Genomic DNA, 25,150 nt, shown 5'->3' on the forward strand with positions numbered 1-25,150 from the left:
TTGTGTAACTATTTTAACTATGCCATTAAATTGTGATCAAATAATACAGACATAATATACTATTATGCTACTATGGTAATGGTAGCTTTATATAATGAGTAGACTAGGGTAAGTACACTAGGCCTACATTAAATATGAATTATATTTCAATAATTTCATACAAAATTCCTGTAATAATGAAGATGCCAATTGCATTCATGTATAATGAAGACACCAACTGCATATCAACATTTCCTGTGTATTTTAATTTAAATATGAAAAGACTTAAAGTTAATGTCATATCCATCATAATATACTATACCTATATTAATGACGAAGTCAATCTATATAAGGAATAACATCATTAAATATCAAAATGGTTCAATCATGCATTGATAATTGATTTGTAAAACCAAAGTAATTTCCATACTAAAATAATCAAAACTTGATTTGTAAGGAATCAATTAAATAGATTTATTATATATATATATATATATATATATATATATATATATATATATATATATATATATATAGGCCTATATATATATATATATATATATATATATATATATAGGCCTATAATAATACTGTAACAAAAAATACATTATAAATGCCTAAATTTATTCTGAAGAAAATAGTTCATCAATAGTAAATTCTTCAATACCAATAATAAAAGAAAGGCACACTTTGTAGAGGCATTTAATTAAATTTCATAGGATCATACATTCATAATTATATTTATTAAATTTTGGGCAAAATTATTGAGGTTCGGAGGGACAATTTTTAAAGAGACACTTTTTATGAAGATAGACTGCCAGACAACCAACATGCCCACAGCAGCCAAGTCCAAGCAGTCCATAAAGGTTGTCACTTTTGATAAAATCTTTATACTTTAAATATCACTGGAGCGCTGACAAGATTCTATGCAATCTGATTAAAATACAGATTTATATTTCGTTTTGTTTTTTCATACTTTCGATGGCCTACACTACATGAAGATCGGACTGGTTTTAGTGGAATGTCGCGCCAGGGGTCGTACAAGCAGTTTTTTACCCTATGACGTCAGACATTGATTAATCAATCAGTGTTGACGTTTCTAGTGGTTTACCCACAGTTCCGTGCATTGCACGCCAAGAAGTCACCGTAACAGATGGTTTCATTGGCTAATCCCTCACTTCAACCAGAACGTGGGTTATATAGCAACTCTTCCAGATCCTAGTGTTGTGAAAAAAAGTAAAACGAAATTTTGAACTATAAAAAAAGAAACGAAATAGGATCTGTGTTTTATTCAGATTGGATTCTATGATGTTATCAATATAACTCTTGAAGCAATTATCAGAAATAGTAGTAAATTGAAACATTTTTTATCCCAATAAAGAAAACAAAAAAATGTGATAAACTTTGTTGAACTAAAGCATATACAAGATTCTATAACAGGTTTATCATTCCAGAATTATAATATTATCAGAAATTGCTGAGATTTGATATGCTACTTTGTTTTAGTAATTTAAATAACGCATAAATTTTAGAGCAGACGGTTTTAGTTCTAAGAGCATTCCCAACATTCTACAGTGTGATCAAGCATTATTCATCTGGAAGTTATTACTAGAGATCACTGAAATTTCATGGGCTTTTTCATCTCACTAATGTAAACAACATATATTTTAAATGGATTGAATGACAAAATTTGCTGTAGTCTTATATATAGTGTTCACTGTGGGCATATAAAAAAATGTCCCTGAGAGTTTTTGGGAAAAAACACAAAATGCACATTAATTTATAGCTTTAATTACACAATCACCATTGAATAGACAAGATCATTTACAATATAACAATTTATAAGATAATGAAATGTAAGTAACCAATGCTAAAAATTGTAAGTGTATGCCAATAACAAAAATAAAACTATGATTGATTTTTACATCAATATAAATTAAACCATAACCAACAAAATGAATGAATATTTTGGAGGGATGAGTTAACTGGTGTACCCTTGAGAATTCTTTGATTATCAATGTATTATTACTTTATATTCGTAAACACGTCTTTAAAGCATACACATCTTTACTATAACCCACAATAATGAAAGATTTAAATGTTTCTATATTTATCTTCATACCACCTAACAAGTTATATTTAAATGGTGATGCTGTCATAGTTTATGAATAATTAAAATACTAATCAACAAATCAGAAAAACAAAATCAACATTTTAAGAAATAGACAAGACAACATACCGTATACAAAAAGATGATCATATATCAATTAATCAAACTAAATAATTAAATGTTTTATCCCCATCTCAATGGTACTATTCAAAAATTTGACAAGATTGATTTGTATCATACTTCACATACCATTTCATAAAATACAATGTTAACTTTGAATTTTTTTGTTAATTTGTATTAAGAACAATAGCAGCTGTAGATGAGACTCCACTGGTATTAAGAGGAATTCCTCTTTTAGGTACATACTCAACTTCTCTTTTAACCATGGTTATGCAATCAATGATTGGACATACAGACACACAAAGTGTACAACCTAAAAAATACATCAAATATTTACAATATTACTGTTTGTTAGACCAAATGTAGTGGTATTATCTATCACAAGATGATGTTAAGGTTGGATTGAATAGTTATCTTTCATAATCTAATAATGCAAGTGGTTTTTAAAATCTACCACACTTTGAAGACATTAAAAATGTAAACTGTTTAGCTCATATGGGACATAGATCCTAACCACATAATATGTTAAAATATAAAGGAAGAAATTTAGATCTGTGTTTTAATTGCATTGAATATATTTAAGAAAACTCTTATCTTTTTCTTCTTTAAATTAAAACATCACATTTACATGTATACACAGTTAATCTCTAATTGTATATGTGAAGGAAACACTAACCAGTACAATCTTGATTTACTCGAGGTAAATGTGTCGATTGATCAAATACAATGGCTTGATATCCACTATCATTACATGTCATATAACATTTTCCACAATTAATACACATATCCTGAAACACAAATAAAAAATTTACCAAAATTAATACAAATACAACATTACCAACAATTATACAAGATACTATAACACCATTAATACACATATCATGTAACACAAATAAAACATTTACCAAAATTAAAGATACATTGTGTAAGATTTAGATAAAGAGCTGGCAGTTCTTGCTATAATAGTTCCAAAATAGATAATTCAAAATTAATATATTGAAAATTTCATTCAAATTACTACATTCTGAGACACATTATCATTGTTTGAAGTTTTGACATAGATTGTTTATGAATGGAGCAACGTGCTTCTACTGCTTCTCCATTTTTAAATTTAATCATTAAGGAAATTGTATTTTAATCCATTTACATCTGTGCCATCAGATGTCAAGAGAGTTTATAGGCTTGTCATATAAATAAATGTCTAAATAATAATTTATATAACATTTGATGCCAAAATAAAAACCTGTAATAGGCTGAAACTTACATCATCAATCAAGGCTACAACCTGTTGTTTATTATCTAGATCACCATAACTACCAATCATAGGTAAGGCGTTTCCTATCAGATCCTGAAGAATGCAAAAATGTAAACAAATACCATGTGCTTGTAACAATAGAAAACTGAATTGCATTTTGAAGCTATCACACTTTCAAATATAGAAAAACTATATCTACCTATCAATAGAAAGGTAAAAGAAATAAAATCGATTAATGCGAATTGAAAACAATCCACAAGAGTTTTAAATTTTAATTTCTTGTCATTCATGATGTCATTTGTCAAACATCAGAAATATTCTCTGAGGGAAAACTTTATAAAATACCTTAATTTTAGGTACTGGTACTTTAGGTTGATTAGCTGGTCTAACTGGTTCTGGTTTATAGATATCATCTAACAGATCTATTTTAACCTTAGTATTAGCAATAGCTTCTTTACGTTTCTTTTTGTACTCTCCAAAAAATGGTAAACTCTGAAAATAATATGAATTGAATAATTCATTTTTTATGAGAGGAGTTGATTATTGATGTTATGTTTCAATATTATCATGTATCACTGAAATTAAAAATTTTGATTTGAAAAAGGACCAAATTAACTCTTTCACTACCCAGACCGTTTCAAAAAATTTGATGTAAATTTCCAAGGTTTTTTCACCTTCTGTATTGACATTCACATTCACTCTCATTACCTGACAGAAAATAGTCTTCCATGCTATCTGAAACAACTAATAAATCAGCTACTTCTTTGCGTTTCGTAGCCATCTTCACAGAACAAGAGAACTTGTAAACAATGTATAATTAAAAATCCTCAGTGAAATTGATGTTAGACTAATAGCAGACTAATACTAGCAGACAAACCAAGTTGTCTGAAGAATGAACTACGACACTGGTGGAGCAGCTACGGCATGTACATTGAGCTTGGGGAATTAGGTCGTACATGTACGATCTTGGCAATTTTCGACTAATAAATTTAGATTGTACATGTATGATCTTGGCATTGAAAGAGTTAATTTATCTTATCTTAAACCACAAAATTAGATTTTGCTTCAGAATCATGATAGTGATTATAAATCTTATTGTCCGAAATGTACTAATAATATAATAAAATAACAACCTCTCCAATAATATCTTTTATTTTAGGTATGGGCTTTCCTAACTGATGTTTTGGTGTTGGGGGACTCTGGCCATCCCAATCATGAAGTTCTTTGATGGACTTCAGGTAAAGAAGAGTTTGTAAGCCTGATTTATAGTCTTCAACTATGGTAAAATCTTGATTTTGTATTGCACTACAGACCTGTAAAAGTAGAGTGGTATTCTTGCAATCTGAATAAAAGATTCAAAATGATAATGTGCATTTGCATAATACCTTAATAATGATCAAGAAAAAATTGACCAATATAATTAAAAGAGACTAATTGTCAAAGAATATTCCATACCTGTAGAGCACTGGCACCAGCTTGTAAAAACTGAATACCAGCCTCTGCTGAATCTATGCCACCAGTTGCTAAAATAGGGAAGCCTGGTATAGCATTAGCTATGGCTGATACTGCCCTCAATGCTATAGGTCTTATAGCATTACCAGAAACACCACCATAAGTTGTTTTATGTTCTTTTCCAATACTTGGCCATGCTGTTGCATTAGATTTTAAACCCATTAAACCAGAAACAGTATTTGTAGCTGTTACACCATCTGCTTTACCTGAATGAAAAACAGTCATTTGAGAATTATCTCCCTTTAGTCTCCTGCATTTTGTTTTAGCATTGGTGGTATGCCATGGACGAATGAAGTACAGGCAATTTTTTCAGACCAACTTTTAAAATGGCTGAAGTTACAAAAAAGAAATTGGTAAATGATGTCATTCTCCAAAGCCATGATCTAGTAGGGCTCCCAAACTGGTTTGGTTATACAAAAGAATAGTGATACTAGATTGCTCAAAAGTTGATTGCAGGTCTATCATAGATGTTCAATGGAAATGGCCACAGGTTTATCAAGGACTCTTCACGGAAATGACCAAAGTTTTATCAGGGAAGCTGCAAGCAAACTAACCATCAAAGCATTATTCTAATTTCCAATTGTGTCAAAAATCCTGGGGTTATCTTGGACACATATAAAATTACGATTCTTCACCACCACCCTAAAAAGCTCCAATCACAATACAATAGTACAAGCATGCTATTTTAAGAATCATTAAGTTTTATTTCAAGTAAAATTACACATTTCAATTAAGTTGGCCTTTGAAGCAGAGAGGTCAAAAGTTGTAATTGTTAACGCAATTTAAATTTAAAGCCATATCTTGTACTAGTAGCTGTTTTGAGTTTGTAAATATACCTTCATAAGCAGCTTGTGCTATAACAACAATATTTGTAACATTTGGTGTTAATTTAGCAAAGAAAGGTATCTTGACAGCTTGCCTCACCCATCTACAAATATTCCTCACTAATTCCGGGTCCTGAAAATATTGGAATGAATTGCCTGTAAATAAAATCTGTGAAAGACAAATGCCCTTATAGTCAACTGGTAGTGATCTAACTACAGTTCTTTAGTTCAGACATTGTACACTGCAGAAGAAAAGTTGTCAGGCAACGAAAAACACACACAGGGCAGTTATGTTGTCCGAGTGGTACATAAAGGTTGCCCTACCCAGATTCTATAATATGATCAAGGACAATAACACTTATATCAGAAGCTAATGGAAATCAATGTTGCTTTGTCTCATGAACATGAACATTGCATACAATGTTAGAACCAATCGAATGTTTAACATAAACACTAGACTCCAAAAGATTTTGTCAATAAGATCAAGGATAATAACACTGTAAGTAGTAATTAGAAATTATTGAAAATCACACTTAAAGGAATAATGCAAGGCTTCATGAATATAAACACTGTGAAAATATCTAAGGTAAATTTGATGACAGATGATAAATTTAGCTGCTAGTGATAATATATGATCATGTTCTGTGTGGGTATATAAAAAAATAATCCAATTTATCAGTAGCTTGAGCAACAAAGCATTAAAGTTTGAAATAATCACATTCATTCTATAATTTTTTTGTCAAAAAACCCTTTATAATATCTATAAAGAAGAGTTTATGTTTATAGTTACGTAAAGCCCATATTTATTTACCTGGCCACAAGCTAAACCCATTCCTCTTTCTCCCATACCATGTGGACATGATAAATTCAACTCCAAGGCATCTGCTCCAGCAGCCTGTACACAAACAATATTCACATTTGTCACATTTGTTTACTTAAGTTAATATGAAGTAAGTCAAACAAATACAAGTAGTGACCACAATGAAAATAAAATAGGAAGTAACACCAAAGCTCTATTCAACAAAACATAAAAAAAAAATATTTATCAACTAAAGAGTAACATATTTCTTTCCATGCTACTGTCTGAATATTTGGGCGAGTCAAGTAAATTCAAAGCACAGATCCAATCCCCATAATTTATTTTTTTCAATTAAATCAGAATTAGTAAGTATTTTGTCTTTGTTTGGGGATAGATAGATGATATTATTCTACACCCGGCTGGATTTAAAATGGCACTTTGGATCATGTATTTTATACCTCAGACATCTGTGCTAGCACGGTCCAATCTTCTTGACTGTAACCACACATAATACTGGCAATTAAAATCTGAAAATAATAGACACACTTAAATCCATGTTGAACAAGCAGTTGCCACGCAAGACATGTCCACATTTTGCAAGAGATGGACAGAAAATAAGCTAAAAAGGGATTATTCATACAATCAGGGGCCTTAATCCAGAAAGTAAAGCAGTGGACACATTAGCCGAATCGTTCGGCCGAATCAATCAGCGCCAAATTTTATTCGGCTGAATGGGTGGACACACTAGCCGAATGCTTCGCCCGATTCAACCTGTCGATTGCATCACCTTTCACGTCACATGATTAAACATGGCGGCGTCTATGCCTTCAATCTATCACGTGACTTCTCGATATGAGTGGTGATTGGCTAATAAATTCTATATTCGGCCGAATGCTTCGGCGAAGCAGACACACCAGATGAATATATCAAACCTGTTTGATTCGGGCGAATCATTCGGCCGAATGACAGTGGACACACTAGGCGAATTTCGACGTCGATTGATTCGGCCGAATCTTTCGGCTAGTGTGTCCACCACATTAGGGTCCCATCCGCGCAAGTATTGAAAGGAACCCAGACCTTTGGGATATAAACATATATTTTAAGTTTCAACAAAATCGGATCAAAATTGTGACCTCTAGAGGGTTAACAATTATGGTATTACAAACTTTTACACTATTTGCGTAATGGGAGGGGCCATCTTGTCTGGCAGTTTTGGTCCAATTTTTACGAACTTCAAACTCAACTGTCATTATGGTGTAATGGCGACATATTTAAATGTTTTTTTAAATCGGATAAAAATTGTGTTCTCTAGGGAGTTCCACAGGCTAAAATGCAATTTTTCGTACAATCAGGGGTCATAATCCAAGAAGTTACAATCAGATATTTATGAATACTGGAAGGAACCAAGATCTTTGCGATATAAACATATATTTTAAGTTTCAGCAAAATCAGACTAAATTGTGACCTCTAGAGGGTCCACAACCTTAGCATTACATACTTTTACACTTTTTGAGTACATGGAGCTGCGATTTTTTGTACAATCAGAGGCCATAATCCAGGACACGGTCTGATATGCACATATATCGAAAGAAACCAGGACCTTTGGGATATACACATATATATTAAGTTTTATCGAAATCAGATCAAAACTATGACCTCTAAAGGGTCCACAATCATGGTATTACATACTTTTACACTATTTGCGTACAAGGAGCGACCATTTTGTTGGACAGTTTCCGTTCGATTTTCAAGCAATTCTAACTCAACTGTCAATGGGGTATAACGGTTATACATTTAAAAGGTTTTTTCAAATCAGATAAAAATTGTGACTTCTAGAGGGTCCACAAGCTAAAATCACATTTTTTTTGGTACAATAATCCAGGAAGTCACAGTCCAATATGCGCAAATATCGAAAAGAACCAAGATCTTTGGGATATAAATGTATATTTTAAGTTTCATCAAAGTCATATCAAAAGTGTGATCTGTAGAGACTATCCAAAAACAAATTAAAACGTTTTTTAAAATCAGATAAAAATTGTGACCTCTAGAGTGTCCACAGGCTAAAAACACAATCAGGGGCCATAATCCATGAAGTTATAGTCCGATACATGCCAACATCTGAAGGAACCAAGATCATTTGGAGATAAACCTAGATTTCAAGTTTTTTCAAAATCGGATAAAAATTGTGACCTGTAGACTGTCCATAAACAAATTGTGGACAAACGGATGTACGTTTGTACTGGGGCGAAAAACAATATACATCTACATGAAAATGTGGGCATATAAAAATACAAAATCATATTATGAAACATCTTATTCAAACAAAATCGAAATAAAGCCAAAACTTGGATTGGAAAATCAATTAAAACTGGAATAAGCAATAAACATTGAGTTTGATAAACATACTTTTGGTTTGATTATGAATTTAAAATGAGAAGCCTTCATGAGAATGGCTTGGAATAATAAATAGCATTTTCATTAATTCACTTATTCAAATATTCTATGGCTATGACATTTTAAAATCCACCTTATCTGGAAAATCTTTCTTCAGTTCTGTTACACTCTGACACCAATAAGCTGCTGTTTTCTCACTGATAAGTTCAATATTTAGGAAAGATCCTTGCCCTGGTCCATACAAATGACCTGAGGTGGTACCTTTGACAATTCTTGGAGACACATTTGTAACAATGTTCTGAGAAAAATGAGTAAAATCCACGATTAAATATTTTATGACAGTGATATATGTAACCAAATTATTGGACATGGGCTGCATGGTTAAATCATCCCTGACAAAAAGGGCTCTAATTTTTCAAAGCTTTGTTGGTCAAACTTAATACAGTTATATGGAATAATAGAACAATCATTTAGCAATTTTGAAATAAAAATCGAATGATTAGGCAAATAATACTAGCAAGTTGAAAACATAGTAGTTAAAGCATTATAAGGTTTGGGTGACAAGGGCAATAACTTTGCAAATAATTGATGGATGAATTTATATTTCGATAGAGTTCGTCAGGTTTTTTTTTATCAAACTACCTAAGTTTGAAATTCTTTCCCAATCTCTGACCTTTGGAGTTAGTTCACAAACTCAGTCACTCAGTGATTACTAGATTTTAACGGCACCGACAATAACTCTGTAAAAAATTGATACATTATCATACATGTATCTGTGTTTTGATAGGGTCCAGGTCTATGATGAGTAGTTAACTAGGCCAGTATGCGTTTAAAAAGGTATCTCCAGAACTCTGACCTATTGAGTCGTTAAAAGAATTTGGATGGAAGTAGTAAGTACTGCCCATAATCTTTAAAAAATTGATCAAGTTTATTTTTACAATTTGTGAAAATCCATAGTCAAGAACTGTGCTCTCTGGAGTGCATACAAGTATGGTAATATATGACAATATATGTTATCGACAAATATGTATCAGGTGAAATAACTATCAAACTATTTTTGTGCAAATGTTCAAAATTGACAGGAATCCTCTCTACCCATTCATTACTAACTATTCAGTACCTTAATATACTTTGATTTACATTTAATCAGTCAGAGGCCATAACTCTGAAATTACTTTTTCCATAGACCTCCAAACCTGTATATATATATACTTTAATTTACATTTAATCAGTCAGAGGCCATAACTCCGAAATTAATTTTTTCCATAGACCTCCAAACCTGTAGAGATCTTCTGTAACTGCATACTAATTATCATTGAAAATCTGTCAACAACCTTAAGTCTGTAGAGAGAGTACAAACAATGTGGAAGGTTGATGAGCATAAAAACGTCAATAGGAAGATTCACCTACTGTTAATTAAAAAAAAAAACATTTTCACTTACCTTATCTAAAGCGTATGTTTTGGTAAGAGCAAAACCCCAACCTTGTTCAAATGCTCTACGTATCATGGCACTAGTAGTTGTTGGAGGAGCACTTGCTAATCCAAATGGATTAGAAAATTTAAGGCCACAAATTTCCACACTGATATCAACTTGATCAATAGGAGTGTAAAAGTTTGGTAAACTAGGTTCACTTGGAATATTCACATTATCTAAACTCTAATAAAACATAATTAAATGAATACAAGTATATACAAATAGCATCATTTTGTGCCCCAAGTCAAAACTTCCACACCAATTGATTTAGCTACTGTAAAGCAAGAAAACTTTGCAAATAAAATAAATGTGACATGAAATTATTGCGAATATTAAATGTATATGGGCAGATAATTACTTTAGCCTCTGTGAGAGATAATGAGATTATATAATTACCGTTTAACACACACTTTTTCCCCCTGTACTGTCCACCCTGAACTAGGGGTCCGTGATATTTAGGGGAATGAAAATTTTTAACTTTTTCCATCACTTTCAATGCACAAAAGATCGATGTCCTTTTTAAAACATCACCCATACACGTATGACCAATTTCAGAATTGCCTTTCGCTGACAGTTTGACATAAGTACAGCTCATATAATGATCCAAACTACGAAGCTATGCAAATATATTTATCATAATTTATAAAAATATCACTTATACAGTCTTAAATCCAAATTTGAAGATCCACAGTGATTAATATCCATTTTGAACACGTGTGAAAAAACTCTATTGACATTGTTTTGTTAACAGTGGTTACGGATTGCACATGCGTACTGATTTCAAACATTCAGCATATGTTTGAAGACAACGTTTTATTGAGATATCTTGATTACCATACGCCATACAGTGTGCTATGAAGGAAATTTTGCCCAGACATCAGTGCCATGGCCTACTCTTATTTCAAATTCCAATTGTCATGGGTTCTTTTACGTACACACCAAAGAATATCAGAGTGGGTGCATGTTCTGGCGGCGTGCTATACGTGGGTGTTTACGGTAATAGTGGTTTTTTTAACTTTGAAGCTATATTTTGTTTGTTCAAGATAAATATGCAAGAAAATGAGTGATACAGTGATCAATATAGTTTATTTGTTTATCAAATTACCACTGTATACTACAGCTATGTACCTTCATTTTCCTGGTAATTTGATATGCCACAAGGGATGTTACTCTACTTAAGCAGACAACCAACTATATATAGTTTTTACAAGTGGCATAAAATAAAATGAGGTATTGTAAATAAAAAATGTTCTTTTCTTTTCATGCACTCATGTACACAGTTTTCTAGTTTTACAGTAAGAATATATACCTGATTTGGTTCTCATTTAGGATCCCACATTTCATTGTAATTTTGTAATGTTGATAAACAACTTTAATTGGTTAAATTATTTACCTGTAAATATCGATGAATATACCAAGATGCACATTTACCATCATTTACACTTTCTACAGTTGTTTGTGCTACACCTGCAATATCACCACCACAAAATACCCAGGATTCACTTGTTTCCATTGTGTTAGTGTTCACTTCTGGTAGCTGCCATTTGTTCAATTTAATCGGTTCTAAAGCTTTAATAACTGAAAAATATGAATATAATGTTTAATATGAGTGTCTGATGCCAACATACTTAATATACACTAACAGGAGACAAAATTTGTATGTATCACCAAAAAGGTGTAACCATTTTATGGAAATTTATAAAATAACAGTAATCATTTGAAATCATTTAACCAGAGATATGAAGAAATGTAACAAGCGGTTGCCATGCAATTTTTTGTACAATCAGGGGCCATAATCAAGGAAGTTCTTGTCTGAAGGGCGCGAATATCGAAAGGAACCGAGATCTTTGGGATATAAAGATATGTTTTAAGTTTCATCAGAATCAGACAAAAGTTGTGACCTCTAGAGGGTCCACAACCTTTGTATTACATACTTTTACACTATTTGCATACTAGAAGCGGGTACTTTGTCGGGCAATTTCGTTTCGATTTTCCCGAAATTTGAACTTAACTTTCATTAGAGTATAAGGGTGATATATTTAAAGGTTTTTTTAAAATCGGTTAAAAGTTGTGACCTAGAGGGAGCACGAGCTAAAAACCTGATTTTTCATACAATCAGGGGCCATAATCCCAGCTAAACAAAAAAGCGATTTTTCGTACAATAAGGGATCATAATCGGAAGTTAGTGTTCAATTAGATCTTCGGGATATAAACAAGTTTCAACAAAAATTATGACCTCTAGAGGGTCCACATCCTTATCCTTAGTATTAAATACTTTTACACTATATTGCATGAAACCGAGATCTTTGGGTTATAAACATATATTTTAAGTTTCATCAAAATCAGATAAAAATCCTGACTTCTAGCGTGTCCACCTGATACCTGCCAATATCGAAAGGTACCAAGATCTTTGGGAGATAAACTTATAATTCAAGTATCGTCAAAATCAGGTAAAAATTGAGACCTTGAGAGTGTCCACAAACAAATTGTGGATGGACAGACAGACAGGGGCAACGATAATATACATCCACATGAAAATGTGGGTGTATAAAAAAATTAATAAATAATTCATATATATTGCTATAGTGATTAATCAGACTGACAAGGTACAGTAAACTTTACTGATGATGGACATATACAGGTACCTGTCACCGGTTTCATCAATACAATATTTACAAGGCAATGACAACATGAATAAGAACAATGTCATACCATCTTTGTCAACAAGGCCAGAGCCAAAAGCAGAAATAACAAAGTTGGCTTTAATTCTAATAATTTGTTCTTCGTCTTCAACCCAGTTTCCCTCCTCATCCTGTTCCGTGCGTGCGAATTCCATTGCATTTATTCTACCATTAGAACACAAAACTTTTTGCGGTGACATAAATGGCAGAAATTCACATTTTTCCTCCCGTGCAAGCTCCATCTGCAAAAACAGAATTCAAAAATAAAATTTACAGTCCTTATCAAATTCAACCAAGTTACGGTACCATACGCGCGAATATCGAAAGGAACCAAAATCTTTGGGTTATAAACATACATTTCAAGTTTCATCAAAATCAGATAAAAATTGTGACCTCTCGAGTGTCCACAAGCTTAAAACGTGATTTTTCGTACAATCACAGGCTATAATCCATGAAGTTACAGTCCGATACATGCCAATATTGAAAGGAACCGAGATCTTTTGGAGATAAACTTAAATCTTAAGTTTCGTCAAAATGACCTGTAGGCTGTCCACAAACTGTGGATGGACAGACAAAGGTGACGACAATATACGTCCACAGTGAGACTAATGTCCCCCGCCGCAGTGTACATGTATCTTTTTGGAAAGTATCGAGCCATCAAATGATGGAACTCAGTCAAGGTTTTAAAGTATACCTGGTAGTGAAGCTCTACACTAAGTTTCATCACTCTCCATAAGTTAGAATCAAAGTTATCTTGCCCCAAAGCATTGACCAATGAAATTGCTTAGCTATGCTTAACTTTAGCGGAAAATGTTCATCACTGAACTTAGTTAAGACATTCACCTAATGAACATCAACACCAACATTCTACCTCAATTAGAAAGCATCAGACATTGTCAAGGTATTGATATAATGAAACTATACACAAAGTTTCACCACTCTCACTTAATTGCAACCAAAGCTAGCGTGTACTAAAGCATCAACTAATTAAATTGCTTAGCTCTGCTTAGCCTAAGTAGAAAATGCTAAACTTGAACTCCGTCAAGGCATTCAGATAATACACACCTACACCAAGTTTGAACATTCTACCTCAATTAGAAGAAGGAGAGTTATTGTGGCCCAAAAAGTATGATGAACAGACAAACAGACAGACGGACGGACTCATTTTAACAGTCCCCTGTTTTCTTTGAAAGGCAGTGGACAAAAATGTGCTATCTTCAGTTTCCCCCCATTGCAAAATATCCCAAGAATTAAGAATTCACAGCAAGTTCTTCAATACATATTTGGAATAAATCAAAACTTTGTATAAAATTCCTTTTTTACAATGACTTACCTCTTCTGGTACAGCTCTAATATTTGTAAAACCTTTTCTGAACACAACAAAAACTCTTTTGGCTCCACACCGTAAAGCAGATGTTGCACAATCAAAGGCTGTGTCTCCAGCTCCCAACACAATCACATTTCCATTTAGACGAGGTAATACAGATTTACAGCTACACATACCTGAACATAGAAACTAGTTTATGAATCATTGACACATTGAAAATATTTGGACATAAATTGTTATTTTGCATTAAATTACGACTTATTTAATATCTTATCAAATCATTTTTCCCTAAACATAAAATTGCTTTAAAAAGTATGCCTACTAACCAGCCTTACTAGCCTGAGATACAACTGGTAAAAATGTCTTTGAGGTATAAAATCCTTGTTCAACTGTAAGTCCTTCAAAAATAGGAATTCTTTTGGAGTCTGGCAGACCTAAAAACACAAATATGAATATAAAATATAACTGTACTATACCATAATTAAATTCTGTATCATTTAGGATAATTAGCCAATCATTTGTAATTTTTCTTTACATATTGTAGTACCATGGGTCATCTGTCAGACGTGGAAAGCAGCCCACATACTAATACCGGTCGCACCATCCGGCGTATAACCCATGTATCTTTTCTTACTACATATCTTAGTAGCCTTGTCTGACGAATGCCCCAAAATATGATGGTCTTGTAGCTTTATATTTTGGACCTTAAATTATCTAATTGGTCAAACATGACGTAATTAAGTATAGTGATTGGTTACTCATGCCAAATGAAGCAATTAATAAATTTCCAATCACGTGTTAAACATATTCTCATTCCCATGGAACCAGCTTATGTTTACCAAATTATAACTCTTTTTATGTATCAACTATCAGGCATTCATTTGAGTGCATTAGATCTGACTTCTATAGAATGTGTGAATCTAATAATTAGCCCAAGATATTAATTAATACAATACTACTAATTTAGAGAGCAAAAATTCTACCAATCTTGCTATATTATATATTTTTAAAGCTACAATTCAAAACATGTGATCTACATTACTGATTTGTTTGCCTGTTTTCTTAGAAAAATAATACAAAATAACAAAAAGTATATTTGACAACGGAGCAAAATCTTATAGTCATATACACCTATCCAAATTACCTTTCCAACTCTACCAGCTAAATCATTTTTAATTTAATGCTTAATTTCATACAGACTTACCTATACCTATAAATGCAGCTTTATAACCATCTGCTTTTAATGATGATAATGTAATGTCTTTGCTACTCAATGACCTACCGCATACAATCTGAAATAATTAATAAATGTAAAATCTTTGCTAGCTATATCATGCTATCAGACTAACAAACTAACAGTGAGGCTGTTAATCCCAATATAGCTAGATGACACTCATTAAAAACTTGCATATTTATCTTTCTACTTAAGCAACTTATCAGTTATCACTCTGCTTAACTTGAGCAGATACTGCTCATTATCAAACTCAGTTAAGGTATTTATATGATGAATTTATATATCAAATTTTACCATTCTCACTTAATTTGAAACAAAGTTACTTATCTCTGCCTGACCTAAGCAGGAAATCATGATCATTTAACTCAGTCACATATGATATTCACCTAATGAACATCTACATGCTTAAAAGTCACGACCGATCAAATTTCTTATTTCTGCTTAGATTCATCATCAATCCTAGTCAAGCCATCCGCCTGGATTTTGAACATTCTAACCCAATTAGAAGCAGAGTTAATAGGTAGCAAAAAATGTAACAGATGGACTGACAGACAAATGGACAGACGATCCCAAAGGCAGTGGATTGGACAATTAATAAAGTGTACGGATTGTGAATATGGTAGGGAAGGTGCCAGTATAGAAGGCTTTAACACAACCAAGTCAGTAATAAGGACTTCTTCACTGTGACCCTGGTATAATTTAATCTTGTGTATCTAGCACTAATTTCTTTCACATTCGTTTAATATGAAATCTTTGTTTAAAAATTTGTAAAAATCATTTAAAATCATGCAAAATAATCTAATTTGTACTTAATTTTGATAACGAGTGTCCAATTTACAAGTATTTAATTTCCTGACCACTGTTCGAAAATTAATCATTATTCATCAATAATCAATTGGGTTGTTCATTTTGTAACATTGATCGAGAAATTAAACGCTTGTAAATTGGACGCTCATTATCAAAATTGAATGGTCAGCTTTAAAGTGGACACAAGTACAAATTAGATGATTTTAGATAAATTTTGGTGATTTTAAACGATTTTTATGACTTTTTAAAGAAAGATTTGATAATGAATGAATGTGAAAGAAATTAGTGCTAAATACACAAGATTAAATGATACCCGGGTTACAATGAATTACTGCCCAAGTCAGTATTTCTGTTTATTTAAATTCTGATATTGAACTTATAAAACGATACAAACCTTCACTCCTAAATCTTTCATCAATGCCACCTCAAAATCTACAACACTGTATGGAAGACGGAACTGAGGGATTTCAGAGGAACTGAAAAACCAAATATCCAGACATAATCGATATCGATCCCTTGTCACAATTTCAGTTTTCATATCTGTGCATTAATGGGAGATAACTCTTTCAAAACTATATTTCTATGTATATGTATGTTTAGAAGTATTTTTTACTCTGTAAAAAAATGCAGTTGATAGAATGCAAAATCCTAATACCTCAATCCTCCATTATATTCATTCTTTTCAAAAACTGTGATATCTGAATATCCTAAACGTGCCAGAAAAGTGGCGCAACTGATGGTGGCAGGACCACATCCTAATAAGGCAATCTTTGACCCATAGCTTTTAGGTAACTGATCTCTAGGAGTAAGGTTTGGATCTCGTATTTGTGGAATTTTCATAGCTTTAAATATCTATAAAAGAAAGGAAAGTACATCATTATGACACATTGTTAATTAAATCATCTTATCAATTATACACTACATGCGATGCAATTTAATACTTTGAGTGCATGCAAGAGTGACATGTTTTGAATCCTCTAAAATATGTATAAACAATTTTTAGCCAAGACAGGACTGTGAATTGGTGGCTCTTACAAGATTAATCGCTGGAATGAGCTCTGAACACAATGGTTTCTTGTATAATAATACTTTCAGTTACAATATTTTTCAAATAAAGGTGGAACAACAAGATATACAACACATCACGTGAATGATAGACTGACCAACAGTTGCCGCAACATTTACTCCCATTAAATTGTAAGCATATAAAAAATCTTAAGGTAAGTTACAAACCTCAGTTGCAAATTGCTGTAAACCTCCAATATTTATAGGACCTTCCTCTGATGCATATAGATTACATCCTCCTACACAAAGATCACTTGTAGGGCAAACCATTCCACATGTTAATCCTAATGGATTATCAGAAAGGATGGATTTGGCAGCACCATAGAAATTCTGAAAAGATAAAACATTAACAAACTTTTAGACTACATAATAATTCAAATATTTCACATATAGATTGTATCCAGGGACAATTTTCAATAGGCAGTGAAACTGACCAGCCACATCCCATCAGTGATTGAGAAAATACATCAGACAAACTTAGTAAGACGTTATTTTGACATAAATCCTACTTTAAAGAATACATTTAAGGATTTTGATGGTCATTGAAAGGGCGACAGTAAGTTCCATTACTCTATAAATAGCCATTGCACCTGAAATTTCCTACACACTATCAAATAATAAAGCCCTAAAAAATCTATTTTTAACGATTCTGAATTACAGCAACTGTTTAGCTCTGTTTGGTTGTTACAGACGATTTAGAAAATTACATTCATTTTTTTTTTTATTTGTTTTATTATTAAGTTTCTATACCATTAGGAGCAGCATCTTTTTGTTTAGTACAATTAATATCTCCGAAGCATGCAGGATAGGCAAGAATAGAAAACTAGTAGTATTTTCCTTTTGCTTTTATAAGGTTCTCAAAACAATCGTTGAGTTGCCTATTTTCTATTGCAATTACATTAAATGTTTATAAGCAGTGTGTCTTTTCACCACCGATGACCACCACAGACCGCCGATTCTTTTAAATTGACTGCCGATGACCGCCAATTGTTCTCAAATACAAGATATTATTAACACAATTCAGAATAGGGACCATTACATTTGCACAAACATAACATCTTCAACCATTATGATTATATTTTCCATATAATATTAAACAGCTGGTGTTCGATAAATATAAAAAATATTGGCATTGACTCGTGCACACGGCATTGGTTATGTTATGGATATGGATATTATTCAATTAAATGTACTGAATGATGTTCTATCGTCGTATCCGCATGTTTGTCATAGTGTTTGATATAATGTTTATCACTGTGTCTTTGTACGGCTTCCGTCTTTTAATTTTTTAATTAGTTTATTGTTACCCGTTTGTATATAACCTTCTGTAACATTGTATCATTGCTTGATAACGGTGAGGAGTACCCTCATTGAAAAGTTGCAGTTAATAAACCTAGTTAATGTTATCAATAAAGCTATCTGTTATTATAGATCACTTCACTAAATGCCCTTTAAAGATATGTTTGATATGACAATAATTTTCATGATGTCAACTATCGTCATTCAGAAGAGGCAACACGTTCCGAACGACGTAAGTCAAGGGGGTTCGAGGGTCCTCTCAAAGAAAATTTTGAAAATTAGAGTAGTTTCATGTCGATTTAGATACAAACTGAAACCGATGATTTCGTTCCCCATATCTAGCGAAAACCAAATGAAATTGGGTTTAACATTTTGCTCCTCTGAAACAACTGGATAAATGAAAATGGGTAATGTGATATATGACCGGCCTTTTGCCCGAACAGAATTGTTTCCGCTAACTCGTCTTCGAGAACACGATGTTGGGTAGATGAGATTTAGCATACTTTCATGTCGATTTAGATACAAACTGGAACCGATGATTTTGTTACCCATATCTAACAAAAAACAAATGAAACTGGGTTTAACATTCTGCTCTTCTGAAACAACTGGATTAATGAAGATGGGTAATGTGCTTTATGATGGGTCCTTTTACCCGAACAGCATTGTTTCCGCCAACTCGTCTTCGAGATCATGATGTTTGGCTTGGAAGTTCCTAAGATTTTTCTGGGGAGTTTTCGAGTTGGCAGTGGTGCAGGACGGAGGGCCTGGTAAGCGTCTAGTTGTTTGGTTTAAATGAAAAACTGAGGCGTGCACATGGAATTGGTCGTAGAGCCACTGCCAGGGCAAAATTTTCCGTATCATGCACATTTCATTAACAATGTTGGTAGAGAAAAGTAGGACATTAACCTCCATGTTATGGACATCTTGATAGTACTACAAGCATCTGACATTTCTGTGTGGCAAAGCAGAGATGAAACTCACATTTTAAAAAGAATATAGGAAGCTTATTGAAGTTATTCAAACCATACATTTAATTGTCACAGCTTCCTGAACTCATTACTGATACATCACCCAGTTCACAGAAACAAAATTTACAAAGTGCTAAGTTAATTCAATTGTAAATGCTGAATTAAAGTATCTGGAGAAATTTGTTTGAAAGAAATGTATAAATTTTGATAATAATTATCGAAAATACTACCTGCAGCCCAGGAGCTGATAAAATATTAATCCGGATCTGATAGTGGAAAACAATGAAAAAAATGACATGAGGTTTAACATCCTACTGAGCTAATGAAGACGAGGCATGTGCCATACAGTGTGTTATGAGGACAAATTTGCCTGAGTTGCACGCCAATGTGTATACGGGGCCTCGGTTTTTCGTCCCTGTGATCTTTCTCCTCCATCACATTGTCCATTGCCAGGCCGTCCACTCTGCAACACCAGTGGTAGCCACGACGGTACAAAATCCTGATGATCTTTTCCGACCAACAAAGGGATTGAACACAGGACATCCAGCAGGTTATGGAGACAATGCCTTAATAACAGAGCCACCGCGGCTCCCCAGTGGAATGCAAGTGATGCATGATTCGCACTAGAGTGGAGAAAGAATGCTACCCAGAGATAATAGTAAGTGCACCAAACATAAACAAACCCCAATAAAACAAACCTGCCCCTTTTCTTGGACTTGGAGGCCCTTTTATTGTACAGGGGGCCCCTTCTCTGGACTTGTGGGCCCTGCCTCAGGTGGTTCATATCAATTGTTTTCCCTGGATTTGGTGCTTTCTTTCAGTTTTATTGTTTGAGATTTTCAAACAGAAATCTCGGGCCTGAAGCTGGTGCCTCTGCTATAGTTTGCTACTGGCCTTCCTATTTTATATGGAAAATATAATTATAAATGTTGGGAGATTTTATGTGTGTGCAAATGTAATAGTCCCTACTCTGAATTGTGTTCATATGTTGTTTTTTGAGAACAATCGATGGTCATAGGCAGGAAATTGAAAGGAATCAGCGGTCTTATATTTTATAGATTTTATATTTATGTAAATGTAATAGTGCCTTTTTTGAATCGTGTTAATAATATCTTCTATTTTGAGAACAATCGGCGGTCATTCACATTGGCAACCAATTAGAAGATAATTGAGAGAGAGAGAGAGAAATGAGGTTTAACGTCCACTCGACACAAACTAGGTCATTTCAGGACTAACATATGGTTTAATTTTATTTACATAATTTGCTTGCGCGTAGGGGTCTTTAGCAGTGGGAGGAAACCGGAGGACCCGGAGAAAACCCACGAGGTTGGACAGGCGACCCTACTCCTTGCCACGTACAACCGGGGATTCGAAACCACGCCGGTCGACTCAATGACAGACTTTATGATACAGCGCGCACGCTAACCATTCAGCCATCCAACCCTCCAGAAGATAATTGAGCTAATGACACATACCAACTACAGACACACAAAAACTATTATTTCCTAATACTCAACCTTATTAGAAATGCATCCGATAAAATATTTGACATCAAGTTGTGTTGGGCAACTTTTCTGACATGGTGCATCGGCACATTTCAAACATCTTGCAGCCTCTTTTAAAGCAGCTCTCTCACTAAGTGTAGTGTGCTTAATGTCATCAAAATTTTGAGTTAATGGTTCACATTTCTGAAAATAATTAAAAACATTTTATTTATACAAATAAAACAGAAGAGCAAAATTAACTGTATGAATACTTAAGCAGGCACTCGAACAACCAAAAGATAACACAACAGTAAAAGTTTTAAATTACATTAACATAATCATTCTCCCAAGCATCCAGAGACTTGCATTGGATTTTGGATAATGTAACATGGGCCTCATTTATCCACAATCTTCCCCTCCCTGTGTTGTCTAAAACCATGGAATTGTTTAACCACAATGTCTTGGAGAACAGGCAAGTAAAATTTGTTGATACTGGAGAAAAATAAACAGAAACAGGCATGGTTTAGAACTTTTGTTTCTGGCCATTAGTATTTATTGACTAGATTGAAAAAAGGTAGGTTATTTGCCCTTCAATTTATTAAAACAAAGGTCTTGAAACATCAATTCCTTAGTAAGCAGCTTCATAAGAATGTATATAAATAATATTTATGTAACTATAACATATACTCTACTTAAGTTAACCTACAAACAAACCAACACAGTTTAATCTACCAGATGTGACCTTACTGTGGAGCAAGCATTGACCTACAAACACAGTTCTTGTGTTATAAAATATTGGGTAAATCTTCAAGTCCCCTAGACCAAGCCTATGTTTTGCATAGAAATTATATGTGATTTCATTACATAATTCAGGTACATGCATTAATAACTTGCAAATTAAATTTTATATTGATCAACATTGTATAAAATGTCTCACAATGAAAAGCCAATTGCTATTGTTTAAAATTTCAGCATAATCTATAACTTAAATACTTTAATTTGATGTCAAGATTAGTGCACCATCTAACTGATTCATTGATTGAATACTAATTAGTACTAATCTACAACAGTGTAATATAACCACATAGCTCTTTTTGATTAGAAGGATATTTTAATACTGGATAACATATTTACAGGTACAATTTGAGTGCAATTGCTTTTTTCTTTCCACAGTTATATAGCCCTTTAATTAGAGTCATTTTGCTTGTCCGCTTGCTATAGAGGCCCCAATTTCTTACAAATCTATTTGATGGGTAGACGGCAATTAGGATTGAATTTAAACGTTTTTGTTTGTTGCTCCAGAGTTATGGCTCTTTTAATTAACATAATTTTGCTTTTCCTCTCTCTACAGGCCACGTTTTTGGACAAATCTTTTTCAAAACTTAGGATAATGATTCATATGAGTAGATGACATTTGGAACTGAAATTTTGGTTCTAGTACTATTATGGCCCTTTACATAGCATAATTTTGCTTGTCCACTCTCCAGAGTCAACAATTTTTCCTTTAGGATAAGCTTGAATGCTGTCTATAACTATCTTTTTTTGAGACAAAGCAACTGTGTAAAGTGTGAGCGTATTTCTACTCTTTCTTGTGCTATTTTTTACTTTAAGGAAAGTTCAAGTTTATCTTGACTATCTTGATATTACTGAAGATATTCAGATGTAAAGATTTACAGTTATCGTACTTACGGAGCAAGATTTGTCTGTATTCCGTTTCCAATGCCTTTTATTTTGTTTTGTTTGTGCACTTGGTACAAGTTTTGCATGATGTCTGACTTTAGGATTTAAGTTCAGGATATTCTGCAATAACAAAAGAATTGAAGAAATTAAGGATCAGCTCAAAATTGATCAAACTTTGACAAAACATTAAATTAAACACCAAACCAAATCTTCAAGCCGGAAAACACACTAAATACCGGAAAACACCCTAAATAGATACCCTGACAATCTGGTTAAAACACAGATCCTATTTCGTTTCGTTTTTATAGTTTAAAATTTCGTTTTACTTGTCTTTACTACAATTGGATCTGGAAGAGTTGTTATTTAACTGGTGTTCTGAATGGTGTCAGGTATAAGCCAATGAAACAGTGTGTTACGGCGAGCTTTAGTCGTGTTTTTCACGGAACTGTGGGTAATCCACTAGTAACATCAATGCTGATTGGTTAATCAAATGTCTGATGTCATAGGGTCATAAGTTGGTCTTTTGACCCCTGAAGTGACCTATCGCTATAACTTGTCAGATCTTCATGTAGTGTAGGCCATCGAAAGTATAAAAATACGAAACGAAATATAGATCTGTATTTTAATCAGATTGGGTAACCTGGAGAAGGGCTATACTATAAACCGGAAACTAACCCTAACCCTAACCCAGGCACAGAGGACCAGGCTCCAGGTTACCTATTTAGGGTGCCAGTCTCCGGGTTACCTATTTAGTGTGTTTTCCGGTATTTAATGTTTTTCCAGTGTTTTCCGGTATTCAGTATAACATGGTGTTTTCCGGTGTTTTCGTATATATTAGTATTGTCGAAAAAAATAATTTCCTATTTGTCTTATATCTACAACAGCTTATTAAAAGTTTGTTATTTTATTCAAAGACAGTCTTATGTTACCAGTATTATTCTCAACAGCTAGCAATCTTGTAATCTCATAAATAAATAAACAATACTGTCAGGAAATCGACCCCTCAATGAATCACTGCAATGTAGGTTACAACATATAAGTTATAAACCTGTCGGTTATCACTTCTATTGCAAAACTATGTCAAGCAGAATATAAAAATCATAGTTTGTAAATTTCATATCGGCGATGATCTCCAAGACGCCAAGCCATCATTAAAGTTATTTGAACAGCAAAAGTGTCACTTTAAACTTTACGAGAAACCTTCCAGGCGCCCTGGTTGGTACTGATTCTGAAACTTTCTGCAAAACAACACTCCACAACCGATCTGTTAATTGAACTGCTCAGTCTTTGCACATAATACATTAAAATAGTGTACCTCTATATCAGGAACATCTTTACTCAGGTTATGCGTCATGTTAAGTGGACTGCCTTTACAGTGGAATTATTGTGAAGTCTATTCCTCTGCCGAGCTTATTTATTTACCATCCACTTCTTGGTGTCCTACTTTCGCTGTGATTATCATCTTTTACGGTTTTGTGTCTTGTTGTTCACGAACATTGATCAGTAGTCATTTTTAACCAGACTATTGCAGTATCGCTGATAGTAAATTAACTCAGTTCTTCTTGCTGAACAAGGCAGATTTTCTCTCTTAATGTGAAATATATACTGAGCGCCACGGAAAACGCATCACTTTCTTTCAAACATTGGTAAATTCCATGCGACGTCGCTGCACAGCGTGCGTAAGAGCCCGTGGAGGACACACCCGCTACTGACATCTGTGTCGTACTTTTGGTTTTGACCCCTCTGACTTTGCACCGTTGATTACAGATTAAACATCCATAAGTGTACAAATGTGTTGTTATTGATGTGTTCCCATTTGAATATTGTTCACAATAAGAAGCAAAATAAATAGGATATGTTTACAGGATCATTTTGTTATACGAAAAACTAAGTGATGCGTTTTCCATGGCGCTCAGTATATATTAATCAATAATGAAGAGTGTATATAGAGAATTTTGGAAGTTTTGTATTGAATGTCTTTAAGAAAAGAGGAATATAATGTTATTTTGTAAGATATGTAGTTAGATATTGTTATGCATCACAATGTGAAATGTTTGTTATAACTTCCATACTCATGCTTGTACATGTAGTTGAGTTAAACTATTATCGGTAATGGAAATGAAATGAAATGGAGTTT

At 33.3% G+C, this 25,150-nt stretch overlaps 1 protein-coding gene across 1 annotated transcript; it reads right to left on the reverse strand.

Moving 5' to 3' along the window:
* Positions 1 to 543: 543 nt before the first annotated feature.
* On the reverse strand, positions 544 to 24,476 carry LOC126817545 (dihydropyrimidine dehydrogenase [NADP(+)]). The gene is made up of 22 exons (XM_050544606.2): positions 24,329 to 24,476; positions 23,023 to 23,133; positions 21,367 to 21,537; positions 17,751 to 17,912; positions 17,173 to 17,369; positions 16,912 to 16,993; positions 15,681 to 15,768; positions 14,803 to 14,910; positions 14,483 to 14,652; positions 13,181 to 13,391; positions 11,862 to 12,046; positions 10,436 to 10,651; positions 9,127 to 9,291; positions 7,058 to 7,126; positions 6,612 to 6,695; positions 5,813 to 5,933; positions 4,920 to 5,182; positions 4,598 to 4,777; positions 3,810 to 3,956; positions 3,474 to 3,557; positions 2,886 to 2,997; positions 544 to 2,522 (listed from the first exon to the last, which is right to left on the reverse strand). The coding sequence occupies exons 1-22, from the start codon at positions 24,365 to 24,367 to the stop codon at positions 2,377 to 2,379; spliced, it is 3,111 nt and encodes a 1,036-aa protein (XP_050400563.2). The 5' UTR covers positions 24,368 to 24,476; the 3' UTR covers positions 544 to 2,376.
* Between the last annotated feature and the right edge of the window lie 674 nt (positions 24,477 to 25,150).

This window comes from Patella vulgata, chromosome 4 (genome assembly GCF_932274485.2).
Source record: "Patella vulgata chromosome 4, xgPatVulg1.2, whole genome shotgun sequence".
Taxonomy (NCBI): Eukaryota; Metazoa; Mollusca; class Gastropoda; family Patellidae; genus Patella; species Patella vulgata.